Below are 13,263 nucleotides of genomic sequence, written 5' to 3'. Positions count from 1 at the left end.
ACCAGTGGAAAGCCTGCTCTGTGAGTAAGGAGGTAATTTTTTTTTTGTCTGCACCCTGTGATATGTGGGATCCTTGTTCTCTGACCAGACATTGAACTGGGGCCCCCTGCTCTGGAAACACTGAATCTTAACCACCGGACCATCGGGGAAGTCCCAGAAAGTAATTTTATGCTCTAAATATTAGAAGTTTTTCCTTAACATCTTGTAACTCTGGAGGGGTGACTTGTAACCAATATCACAACTTTTATATTTTCATACATCTCTGACAGGTTGAGGGGCACAGTTACCATTTAGCAAGTCTATTAATGCTCTGCTCATCCATTTTCATTTGAAAGAGTTTGGTTTAAACTGTGCCTTTTGGATAAACTTGGAGATGCTCCCTGTCCCCCCTCTCCTTACCAGGGGGCATCTCTCTGGGAGAATTTGCGTGAGCTTCTGGTTGGAGAGGAGGGAAGATTTAGACCATTCATGGTTCCGTGCCCCTGACTTCACTGTGCACAGTGCAAAAGCGAAAAGCACATGTACACACACATTTAGGTAGCATCCTGGATGGGCTCATAAGAGCATTGGGAAGTGGGCGTGTCCCACGTCACAGAAGAGACAGAGTCCTGCTTATAGCTTTTAAACTGGCAAGTGGACGAACTGAGATGAAAATGGTTACCAGCTCTGCTGTGGCCAGACTATGGAAGGTGAGATTTCATCACGCCTGGTCACCTCCAGGAAGCCGCCTTCCTTGCCATCACCTACATCCACAGAATGGACAAACCTGTTTCTTCTGGGGCTCCTGGGACTGCTCAGAACCAGGAGACAGAAGGTGTGTTCCTACGTGACACATGTCTTTATGTGCATGTGTTTCAGAGTTGCTGGAGGCAGTTTATGGGGGCACAGATAACTGTCACCCCAAACTGGGGATGGGCCGGCCCTGAACTCTGTCTTCCTGTGACAACAACCAAAGGGCCAGCTTGGTGCTCAGTCACCTTACGTGTGGCTGCCTCATCCTCTGGTTGGATGGGGCTTCTCTTGGTTCTTCCGTTTCTCCCTTTCCAGTTTGCCGGGGCCTCTCTATTGCTTCCATTTTTTCCTCTGCATGGTGTTTCTCTTGTCCCTCCAAGCGAGGACGCTTCCTCTGCAAGTGTGGAGCAGAATCTTGGCTCTGTCCGTGCTCCTCTGAACACGAAGGCTTCCTTCTTTTTCCTTCCGCCTGCCAGGTGGGTGACTCAGCGTTCTGACCAGCTGAGGGAATGGAAGGAGTCCTGGCGGAAGGCTTTACTGAGCATAGGAACATGAGCAGAAATGAACAGATTAACGCAGGGGAGTGTTATCCTAACACAGAGGAACTGGCTGAGTGATTGTCCACAGCCGCATTGGTGTCAGCGCTCAGTCATGCCAGGTCTGCCCACCTGTTGTGGAGGATTCATGGTATCAGCCTGGAGAAACTGGGTTGATTGCCAAGAGGAAACTGGAGTCAGGAAACCCCGCAGGGAGGTGCTTCCAAAAGACAAAGTGGTTTTCTTTTTTATTTTTTAATTTTTCTAGAACCAGCCTTGCTGACAGCTTTTCAGGTGAAGAATTGGGTCTGAAATTGTTTCTGCTCAGGCTGTTTTGTGCTCTAGCACAAAGACCAAACCCCCGCCCCTGCCCCACCGTGGACTTCTCAGGATGAAAAGCTAAGTTCAGAATTTCCTGTGCACTGTGGAACTGAGGCCAGCAATCATGTATTGGAGTTTTTTAAACTCAAGTAGCGTCTCTTAAAGATTTTTGATAACTTGAAGAAAACAGAGGTTCCGTTTGCTTTTGGACAGTAGTGTTAGTCACTAAAGTCCTGTCTGACTCTAAGACTCCAAGGACCATAGCCCACCTGGCTCCTCTGTCCATGGGATTCTCCAGGCAAGAATAGTAGAGTGGGTTGCCATTTCCATCTCCAGGGAATCTTCCCAACCCGGGGATTGAACCCACATCTCCCAAATTGCAGGCATATTCTTTACCATCTGAACCACCAGGGAATTGTTATTATGATTATTTTGGAGAAGGCAGTGGCAACCCACTCCAGTACTCTTGCCTGGAAAATCCCACGGACGGAGGAGCCTGGTAAGCTTCAGTCCATGGGATCACGAAGAGTCAGACACGACTGAGCAACTTCACTTTTACTTTTCACTTTCATGCATTGGCGAAGGTAATGGCAACCCACTCCAGTGTTCTTGCCTGGAGAATCCCAGGTTCGGCAGAGCCTGGTGGGCTGCCATCTATGGGGTCACACAGAGTCGGACACTACTGAAGTGACTTAGCATTATGATTATTTTAATAATAAAATCAAAGATTTGAACTTTATTTTATTGTCTTCATTTCATATTTGCTTTTACTTTTCCCTGGCAATTCAGGAGCTTTTTCAAAAAATGTTTGTGAATATTCTTTTTTTTTGGCTATGCAGCATGTGGGATATTAGTTCTGCAACCAGGGATCAAACCCGTGCCCCTTAGATTGGAAGCACAGAGTCTTAGCCTCTGGACTGCCAGGAAAATCCTTATTTTGGTATTATTAAAAAGAAGAGCATGGGCCCAAGAGTCACTTATGCTGGGCATGTCACTGAACCTGGACTTAATATCTAGCCTGAATGAAGTTTTGCTGTTTAGTCGCTAAATTGTGTCCAACTCTTTGTGGTCCCATGGACTGTAGCCTGCCAAGTGCCTCCCCATGGATCCATGGGATTCTTCAGGCAAGAATACTGGAATGGGTTGCCATTTCCTTCTCCACGGGATCTTCCTGACTGAGGGATTGAACCCATGTATCTTGCATTGGCAGGTGGATTCTTTACCACTGAGCCACCAGGGAAGCCCAACTGAAGTTTTACCCTCCCCCAGAAACGGAGTCCTAGCTGGTCGGTTAGGGATTTTCTGGAGTTACCTCAGCTCCAGTGAGGTAAGCTATCATGTGGGCCCTTTCCAGCCCCCAAAGGAAGATGAGGTAACCCATCTAATAAGACCCTCCTGTCCCCGAAGGGAGATGACTTAATCTGAAATAACCTTTTTTGTTTATGACTCTCCTGTCTTGCCTTTAGAACCCTCTTCACTTGGCAGCCCCCTGCCCCCCAGTCTCCCTCCACATGCTGTGTGGGCACCACCTGACTCATGACTCATTGAAAAAGCCAATTAGATCTTCAGGATCTACTCAGTAGACTTATGTGATTGTCAGTACTTTTGCAGAGAGGTGCCTGCACAGAACCCTCATCATATGTATGTTACTTCTACCGCTTTCATCGTAGTGTTTCCTTTACATCATAACTTGTCTAGTGACCCTTCAATATGGTTGTCCAACTAAACCTCTCCCCCTGAGATTTTGGTAGTGATGTTGACTAGGTTTGTGGCCTCCTTAACAGATATTGACTAGATGCCAGAGAAGAAATTCAGGCAAGGCTTTATTTGGGTTCCCGCTTCAGCAGGTGGAGAAGGAAATGCGACCCACTCCAGTATTTCTCGCCTGGAGCATTCCATAGACAGAAGAGCCTGGCGGGCTACAGTGCACAGGGTCCCTCAGAGTCGGGCATGGCTGAGCACACTGCCGCAGGAGGGTGTGAGGACAAGTGAGAGGCGCCCTTGCTCCCTGCCTGCGGTGGGTGAGCTGGTTCCTTCTAGGGTGAGGGGCTGTGTCCACAGGTTAGGCAGGAGGGGTGGCTTAGGTGGTTTGCCCACCCTTAGGTGGTGGTGTGTGCGGGGGCATGTGCAGTCCCCTGCTTTTGCTCCAGGCTGTTTAGAAATGGCAGTTGGGGTCTCTCGGTCTCTCTGTATCTTTTGTCCAGGATTTGCCCTGCCCTGTGCATGCATTCAGTTATTTTTAATCTTGTATAGTTTGTTTCTATTCTGTTGTTTGAGGAGGTGTTTGTCCAGGTGCAGGCAGTTCAGCACTGCCGCAAAGGGTCCAGGATCCAGCCTGTCTCCATGGTGGGTCTTTTGAGTCAGAAAGCATGTGCTTTTTTTGCTCTTAGGAGCTATTATTGATACATAACAATCAGGCACGTTATTGTTCACTTTCACTGTATCTGATCAGAAATCCCTGGGCTAGAATGACTTCAGTTTTGAAAAGAGAATGGTAGCAATTATCTTAATTGTCCTGATTTGCGTAGGGGCTGGCGTAAGGCATGCTTATGATTTCCAAAGGAATTGAAGATGCAGTGGACATTCCTATGCCTTAAATACCCGACAGTGCCTCAGTCCTGGGAGCTCCTCTGCAGATGCTGATGGTAGAAATTGAATAAAAGCATTAATGTTTGCAATGTGTCTGCCATTGTATATTTGAAAACATTTCTTATAGGCAAACACACATGTTTAAACCAAGCGATGCTGATCCTGTAACAAATGTTTCTATTTCTGTTACCATAAAATTGTTATACCGTAGGAGTAAATCACTTTAATAGATTTGGGTGTAGAAGCGATTCAAGGTAGCATGAATGCAAACTGCTTGCCTTTTCTAGGAACAATTGTATGGTTGTTAATATAAAGAAGAAAAACAGGCCTCACAACAACATAGGTGGAACTTGTCACTAAACATGAATATGAAGGGAAAAAAGGTGTAGGATTTGTAGGAAAGACAAGCTGAAGAGTAATCAGGAAACCAAAGACAGTGTACACACAAACACACCCCACACCAGTAGGATCCTTGTTTGTTGGCAAGAGTTTAGTTTGTAGAAAGTAGGCATGATTCTCTCATCTCAGTTTTATCTAATGTTGCCTCTTCACTCAAAATATATTTCTACACATGCAAGTAGCTAGAAAGTTAAAGACTATTCAGATTTTGATGAAGTTGCTTATGAAACATAGAGCTGGGCCAGGTATACTTAATGCTAGATCAGTGGGTTAATTCAGTGAAAAACTTCGTTTTATGTAAATAATGATGTCATGTTTTTAGTGGATCTGTCTTTGTCAATGAAAAATTTAACCAATAGTAAATCTAAGAAAGAAATAGAAAATTTTATTCGAGCCAAGCTGCGGAGAAGGCAATGGCAACCCACTCTAGTACTCTTGCCTGGAAAATCCCATGGACGGAGAAGCCTGGTGGGCTGCAGTCCATGGGGTCTCGAAGAGTTGGACATGTCTGAGCGACTTCACTTTCACTTTTCACTTTCATGCACTGGAGAAGGAAATGACAACCCACTCCAGTGTTCTTGCCTGGAGAGTCCCAGGGACGGGGGAGCCTGATGGGCTGCTGTCTATGGGGTTGCACGGAGTCAGACACGACTGAAGTGACTTAGCAGCAGAAGCAGCAAGCTGAGGCTGTAGTCTGGGAGACGGCCTCTTGGAGAGCTCTGAGAACTGTTCCAAAGAGGCAAGTGGGAGGTCAATGTATGTGTGATTATGGAGAAGGGGTACGTGAAATCAAGGACAAACCCCAGCAGAAGCTTGCTGCTGGTCATGAGGAGCGGACATCTTAGTTATGGTGTTAGTGCTATTCTAAGTATGCGTGTGTGCATGCTTCATTGCTTCAGTCGTGTCTGACTATTTGTGACCCTGTGTACTATAGGCTGCCAGCTCCTCTGTCCATGGGATTCTCCAGGCAAGAACACTGGAGTGGGTTGCCATGCCCTCCTGCAGGAAATCTTCCTGACCCAGGGCTTGAACCTGAATCTCCTGCATCTCCTGGATTTCAGGCAGATTCTTAATCCACTGAGTCTCCTGGGAAGCCCCATTCTAAGAATGGGAAGATGCAAAAATCCAGATTCATAAAAAATTTCTCCTGAAAATATCTAGGCATCTGAAGAGCTCTTCAGTTTTCCCAGAGCACAAGTGCTTCATCCTGATCTTTGTCCCGAGTTCCTTTTAGGATATACTATATGTCAGAGATTGCAGTGCTAATGGCATGTAGAACTGGATGGTGGGCAACGTTATTTTACAATCCCCTCCCTTTCAGTCTTAATTTTGACAATGTTTTGGGAGGCATTTTATGGGACCAGCTTTGTCCCGTAGCACTAGGAATTCTCATTTCCAAGTCAGGAAAGGATTTCATGGATGGCCAATCAGTGCTGTTACTTAACTAGACCCTGTTATCAGTAACCAAAAGCCTCTGGACCACCTGTCTCACTAATTTGTTGTGGTTTAGAAAGTGGTTCCCTCTTGTTGCTTTTTTTTCTTTTTTGATTGTGTTTTTTTTTTAATTTTATTTTATTTTTAAACTTTACATAATTGTATTAGTTTTGCCAAATATCAAAATGAATCCACCACAGGTATACATGTGTTCCCCATCCTGAACCCTCCTCCCTCCTCCCTCCCCATATCATCCCTCTGGGTCGTCCCAGTGCACTAGCCCCAAGCGTCAGTATCGTGCATCGAACCTGGACTGGCATCTCGTTTCATACATGATATTTTACATGTTTCAATGCCATTCTCCCAAATCTTCCAACCCTCTCCTTCTCCCACAGAATCCATGAGACTGCTCTATACATCAGTGTTCTCTTTTGCTGTCTCGTACACAGGGTTATTGTTACCATCTTTCTAAATTCCATATATATGCATTATTATACTGTATTGGTGTTTTGCCTTCTGGCTTACTTCACTCTGTATAATAGGCTCCAGTTTCATCCACCTCATTAGAACTGATTCAAATGTATTCTTTTTAATGGCTGAGTAATACTCCATTGTGTATATGTACCATAGCTTTTTAATCATTGATCTTATAAAACTATATATTGGTTAATTATTTCAAATTGCCTAGTCATCATTAATTTTATCTGAGGTTTAGTCACACATTTGGTAATTCAAAAAACAATGATGTGTATGTGCTCAGTCACGTTCAACTCTTTGCGACCCCATAGATGGTAGCCCGCCAGGCTCCTCTGTCCATGGGATTCTCCAGGTAAGAATACTGGAGTGGGTTGCCATTTTCTCCTGTAGGGATCTTCCCAACCCAGGGGTTGAAGCTGTTTCTTGTGTCTCCCGTGATGGCAGCAGATTGATTCTTTATTACTGTGCCACCTGGAAAGCCCACTTAAAAGATAGGCAGAATGCAAATAATTCAGCTAGTAACATTAATAAGGTCATGAGTAAATATTTAAGCTGAGAACTTCCATTAGGCGCAGCCCAGTATCTCCCCAAGTCCTCTGACCAGTCGGTTCTTCACTAAGCGCTATCTTTACGGGAAATTATATATCAGCATTTTACACAAATTTCACCAAAGATAATCTGCATATACAAGGTGAGTGTGGGTCGTCATCCTCCCTTATGGGACTTGAGAAAGAAACATTATTTTCTGAAGAGTTATGAGGCTAGTGCCAGATGTAGAAACATTGATCTTTATGGTTGAGCAGGTATTTCTGCCATTGGGGAGATCTGATTAATGCACCATGTAGATAAACAATGCACAGTGGAGGGGAGGGAGGAGGCCAAAGGGCAGAGAAAAAGTTTTATGTTTGAATTTTTCTTAAGATGTGAATTTTTATTTCATCACCTCTGGACTGTGAACTGTAAAAGTGCGTCTCAGTCCTAGGGTGGCCAGAGGGGGCTGGAGCTGGATAATTCCCGCCCTCTGGCTCAGTTAGGCTTCTGATAAAACCTAAAAATGCAAATCCCTGGTGGCTCAGATGGTAAAGAATCCACTTGCAATGCAGGGGACCAGGGTTCAATCCCTGGGTCAGGAAGATCCCCTGGAGAAGGGGATGGCAACCCACTCCAGTATTCTTGCTTGGGAAATCCCATGGACAGAGGAGCCTGGTGGGCTACAGTTCATGGGGTCTCAAAGAGTCAGACATAATTGAAAACCTAAAAAGATTAGGCTCTGGTTAACTACTTTTTCCCATGGGCAGCCCTTGTTAAGAACAGAGTGAAGAAGCTGGGTGTTCTTACACTGAGTGTGATGAAGAATGGAGATTCGTGGAAAGACGTTAGATGACGAAGAAGGGTATGAGTGAAGCCTGGTGGACTGGGGGAAGGGCAAGACATATTCCTATTCATCAAAACCTTTCTGTCTTGGAGATAAGGACGCCCTGGGAGGACACCTCTCCCACATGAGGGTCTTATTACTGGCTTTGGGGAAGGTCAGAAAATCCTTCCTTCACCCCAACTTGAAACATTAAGTAGACCAAGGTGCCGCATTGTGGGTGAAAGTGAAAGCGTTTGTTGCTCAGTCATGTCCAACTCTCTCTGACCCCATGGAGTATAGCCCGTCTATGGAATTCTCCAGGCAAGAATACTGGAGTGGATTGGCATTTCCTCCTTCAGGGATTCCTCCCAACCCAGGGACTGAACCTAGGTCTCCTGCATTGCAGGCAGACTCTTTACTGTCTTAGCCACCATGCTGCTGCTGCTGCTGCATCACTTTAGTCGTGTCCGACTCTGTGTGACCCCACAGACGGCAGCCAACCAGGCTTCCCGTCCTTGGGATTCTCCAGGCAAGAACACTGGAGTGGGTTGCCATTTCCTTCTCCAATGCATGAAAGTGAAAAGTGAAAGTGAAGTCGCTCAGTGCCTATCACTTGGAATGGTGAATTTTAGAGGGAATAATCCCATTTTTCATTATCAAAAAGAGAGGGAAAGACATTGCATGAAGAAATTATGAGATTAGAAACGATCAAAACGGATAACTATTTTTAGAGCTAACAAACGTTTATTGAGTTTCTTCCTTATTCTCCAGAGTTTAGTGACTTTTCTCTCCCCAAACTGGAGGAATTCATCTCTATTTTGTTGTTCTTACATATTGTGTTTTTATTTGTATATGTCTTTGTGTCCTCTAATTGGCCATACAAATCAAAGCCAGAGTTTTATTGTATCCAAAACAAGAACAGACTATAGTGGTTGCTTAATTCATATTTGCATTATGGGAGAGAACAGACAACAGACATTTGTTCTTACCTAAAAGAAACTCACTTTGCAGGGCAGAGACCTGAATGCAGTTATCTTTTACAAATAATAGATGCTATTGGAAATTTCAGTCCAGTCTCACAAAACCTATTTTTCAGAACTCCTAAATCTTATAAGAAAACTTTTTTTTTTTAAGAAAACTTTTTAAAGCAACAAAAAGTGAAATGTTTTCTAATCTCAGATTTTTAAATGCCATAAAAAGAGGTGATTTTGATGATCTGAAGGGTGTGTAGATTACTCCTTTGGCATCTGGTTCTTGAATGTTTTGCTCTACAACCCTTGAGTCATTTATGTGAACTCTACTGGTGAAAATTGGTTTATGTTTATTTTTGCGTTATTTAAAAATTTATTTTATTTATGTATTTATTTTTAGCTGTGCTGGGTCTTCATTACTGCACGTGGGCTTTCTCTAGTTGCGGCAAGCAGGGGCTACCCTTCATTGTGGTGTGCTGGCTTCTCATTTCAGTGGCTTCTCTTGTTGCAGAGTGTGGGCTCTAGAGCATGAGCTCAGTAGTTGTGGCATGCAGGCTTAGCTGCTCAGGGGCTTGTGGGGTCCCCCAGGACCAGGGATGGAACCTGTGTCTCCTGGATTGGAAGGCAGATTCTTAACCACTGGACCGCCAGGGAAGCCCCTGGTTTCTGTTTAAATGTAAATAGACTTGTAAGAATTGCCCTCTTTTCCAACACCACTTTAGAGTGTTTCCAAAGCACTCATGTGTCAGCTTTCCATCCTCACTTACAGGGGCAGGCAGCTCTGGAGGTAATGAGCACACACTGCCCTCTACTCATGTGAAAGCCCTCTGAGATGCAGAGTCCTGTGTCCACTCGCTCAGCCAATCACTGGCCTCTGTTTCCGGATCTTATGGAGCAGGGTGAAGCACATAGTGGGCTTTGTGCAAACAGCTTCTAAATTTGTCAAGAGGACTTGCAGCAAAATTATATTCTTGTGAAATGACTGGTTTTAAGTTCTATCCTTCAGTGTTGCTCATATTTATGAAATAATGTTCTCTTGATTATAGGGTATAGGAGACAGTGACTGTCATTTTAAAATTAAGAAGAACTTGAGAAATGCATGTATAAGCCTGGAATCGGTGAAGAGCCCAGGGTTGTTTGTTGGACTTCGGTCAGATGGACAGGCAAAGCCAGTTGTTTATACTGAGAACGGGAGTGTTTTCTTCTATCCACAAGTCATCAAATGTACGTTTACCCTGAAATGTTTCCATTTTGATTTGTTTTGTCATGGTGTGTGTACAATGACTGATAATTTCACTGTATTTACATTTTTGTTATTCTAGAAGCAGTGAAAAAGGCATAATAAAAACACATCTCAAATTCTCAGATGTTTAATGTTAGGTATAAAGTTTTTTGCTACATTGAGCTCTTTTGTAGTTGTTTAAATTGGGTGTGTGTATGTGTGTATGGGTGTATGTGTATGCATGCTTGTATTTTGTTATTTACGGATATCTCGTATACAGAGCGGAGAAGGCAGTGGCACCCCACTCCAGTACTCTTGCCTGGAAAATCCCATGGACGGAGGAGCCTGGTGGGCTGCAGTCCACGGGGTCGCTAACAGTCGGACACGACTTCACTTTCACTTTTCACTTTCATGCATTGGAGAAGGAAATGGCAACCCACTCCAGTGTTCTTGCCTGGAGAATCCCAGGGACATGGGAGCCTGGTGGGCTGCGGTCTATGGGGTCGCAGAGTCGGACACGACTAATGTGACTTAGCAGTAGCAGCATATACAGAGAGGGGATGGAGCTGTTAGAAACATTCTCAGCTTCATTGTGATTAATTTTTAATGTTCACAGTGTAAAAGGAGATAAAAAGATCAGCACTAATGGGATTTGAATTAAAATAGGATTTGGGATAAAAATTCTAAGAATGGGATAGAAGTGTGAATATTTTGAAACTGGTTTCCCTCATATTTAAGTTCAGGTTTTCTAGCAAAGTGAAGTAAGGTTTTAAGAGCTTTGTTTAAACAACTGAAGCTTAGAACATATTTGCCTAAGCAAAGGTTAATTGGGGAAACTCTAATGTGTTCTTAAATTATCTCAAAATTCACTTTGTGATATAATTTTTACCCTGTTTAGTCCCATGGATTTTGGCTTAATCAAAATCTAGATGATTTTCTTTGTCCGTCTGTCTCTTACTTAACTTCTCTTTTCTTAACAAGGTCTACCTATACGTTATATGGAGATAGATATAAAATTCTCATCATTTTTAAAATGTATATCCTATCAGATGAGTGATACATAAATATAATATGTATCTTGGGGGTAGTATATATAATATCTGTATTTTTATCTATTGTTGTTGTTGATCAGTCACTCAGTTGTGTCTTTGACTATATGGACCTTTGTTGGCAAAGTGATGTCTCTGCTTTTTAATACACTGTCTATGTTTGCCATAACAAGCAGCAAGCATCTTTTAATTTCATAGCTAGGTTGGGGATATCTATTTCTGAACAAGATGACAAAACAACTTGCTTCTAAATAAAAGGCAGAAAACTAGCTAATGTTTTCTTCATTTGTAGGTGTGTGTGTATATATATATATATATATATATATATATATACTTTTTTGATTCTTAAATTTCCATTAAATTCACATAAAGCATTTTTGAACAACGTTTAGTCAGGTTTACCTTTTGATGTAGGCAATGTACCCATTTAGAAGCTATAAGAAAAACATCTTGAATAAGTCATTCAATTCATATTATGGCATTAAACTATTGCTTAGATTTAAAAGGAATGCACAGATTTAATAGGGATACCACTCATGTGCAGCCCACTGCTATAAAAAAATCATTTTTCTGGTTACTATGTAGTGCAGAGTAAAGAGCTCTGACGGCATCAAAGTGGAAACAATAGCAAAGCTTAAACTTGCATAGATGAGCAGATGGTGGGTTTTCTGAGAAGAAACAAGTGGTTTGAGAGGATAAAACTTTTCCAAATCTTAATTTCAGTTGGCAGAGAAAACCCAAGTGGTATGTCTGTAACACCCAGCCAAGAAGAGAAGATCCTTGAGTCAAGAAACCAGCAAGAAATGCCGTCAGAACCAGAGGCCAGAGGAGCCCCATCTCCTTCAACTGCACGTAAGAAACAGCTGTTCTCTCTTCTCTTGGTTTCTTTGTCTGCACTGCTTTTTCTGTGTCTACCTCAGGAAGAGCCCCACATTATTTTTATACTATAGGTCACATTATACCACGTGAACTTGCTTTTCGCCTGTTATCTTGCTTTTTCATGCTTCGGTTTTATATTGCAGAGAATTATGTATATTTTAAAATGTTTCTTTCTTTCTCTTGAATTCAGTGTTCACTCCAGAACAATACTTGAAAGGAAAGTGGTATTAAATGATGTTACCTACAAAATATTTTATGAATTTTTTTTTAATGAATAACAGCAAATTCTCACCAAAGACTAAGCAACAACAAAAATAACTTCCCCCACTTTCCTGATACAGAAATTAAGGCACGAATAAAGTACTCTAGGCCTCAGAAGTTTGGAGTTTTAGTTTCTGTCTCTCAGTGTGTTTAATTATTTTCCTCGCTCTTAAATGTATTATGTTCTGTGTGACTGACAAGCAAGATGAATGATATCTGACAAATTCTGTGCATCAGAATGTAGTCATCTTTGGGCAAAATGAAATGATGACCACTGTCTGTGAACCATTTTTATTAAATCCATCTTGAGAGACAGGTATAATGTTATCTTTAAAAAAGCTGCTTTCCGAAAATGAGTTATTGCATGTGCTCTCTGTTCTTTAGAAAGTGACAGAACATAGATGTTTCTTGCTGAAAACCCCATGGTCAACCAGAGGGGAGGGGAGTTAGCCTTTCGGTTTTCATTGCATTGGACCAGGCCCAGTTTTGTATTTCATGTCATGTTGTGAATTCTTGGAGCCATGTGACAAATCACACTGCATGAAAAACATATATTTAGTTCCATTTTTTTCACAGATGGGGAATTTAATCTTGTGTCAGGAAGTAAGGGCCCCTAAATCTGGAATGGCCACATTAAGTAAAATTTTCCTTGGTTGAAAATAGCGTGCTTAAAAAAAAAACAGAAAGAAAAGAAAATAGCATGCTAGTTGAAATTTCTAGGAATAGTTTTTTTTTTTTTGTGAGTAGCAAAATACTTAAGAGAAAAATCTTCTACATATTTTATGCAAATTTGTTCTGGCAGAAACATTTAAAAATGTTACCATTGTTAATTTTTTTAAGGTGTACAGCTTATTGTTTTGATACATTTATGTACTGCAATACTACTCCCATTGTAACATTAGCTAACACCTCTATCATTATATGTTTATTTCTTTGTGATGAGAGTAATTAGGATCTAGTCTCTCAATAAATTTGATGTTTATCATACAATCTTGTTGTCTGTAATCACTACAAGGTGCATGAGTTCTCTAGGTCTTAT

General features: G+C 42.3%; 1 protein-coding gene across 3 annotated transcripts in view; it reads left to right on the top strand.

Moving 5' to 3' along the window:
* Positions 1-13,263, top strand: part of RP1 (RP1 axonemal microtubule associated) — a 150,409-nt gene that overhangs the window by 117,594 nt on the left and 19,552 nt on the right. For all 3 annotated transcript variants that reach the window (XM_070382399.1, XM_070382397.1, XM_070382398.1), the window contains 2 exons: positions 9,860-10,037; positions 11,808-11,936. In XM_070382399.1, coding sequence (XP_070238500.1) covers positions 9,860-10,037; positions 11,808-11,936 — 307 coding nt within the window. The remainder of the gene's footprint in view (positions 1-9,859; positions 10,038-11,807; positions 11,937-13,263) is intronic.

The sequence above is a fragment of the Bos mutus genome, chromosome 14 (assembly GCF_027580195.1).
Source record: "Bos mutus isolate GX-2022 chromosome 14, NWIPB_WYAK_1.1, whole genome shotgun sequence".
NCBI classification, from domain to species: Eukaryota; Metazoa; Chordata; class Mammalia; order Artiodactyla; family Bovidae; genus Bos; species Bos mutus.
Note: the sequence above shows the minus strand (reverse complement) of the source record. Positions and strands in the feature narration are given on the sequence as shown.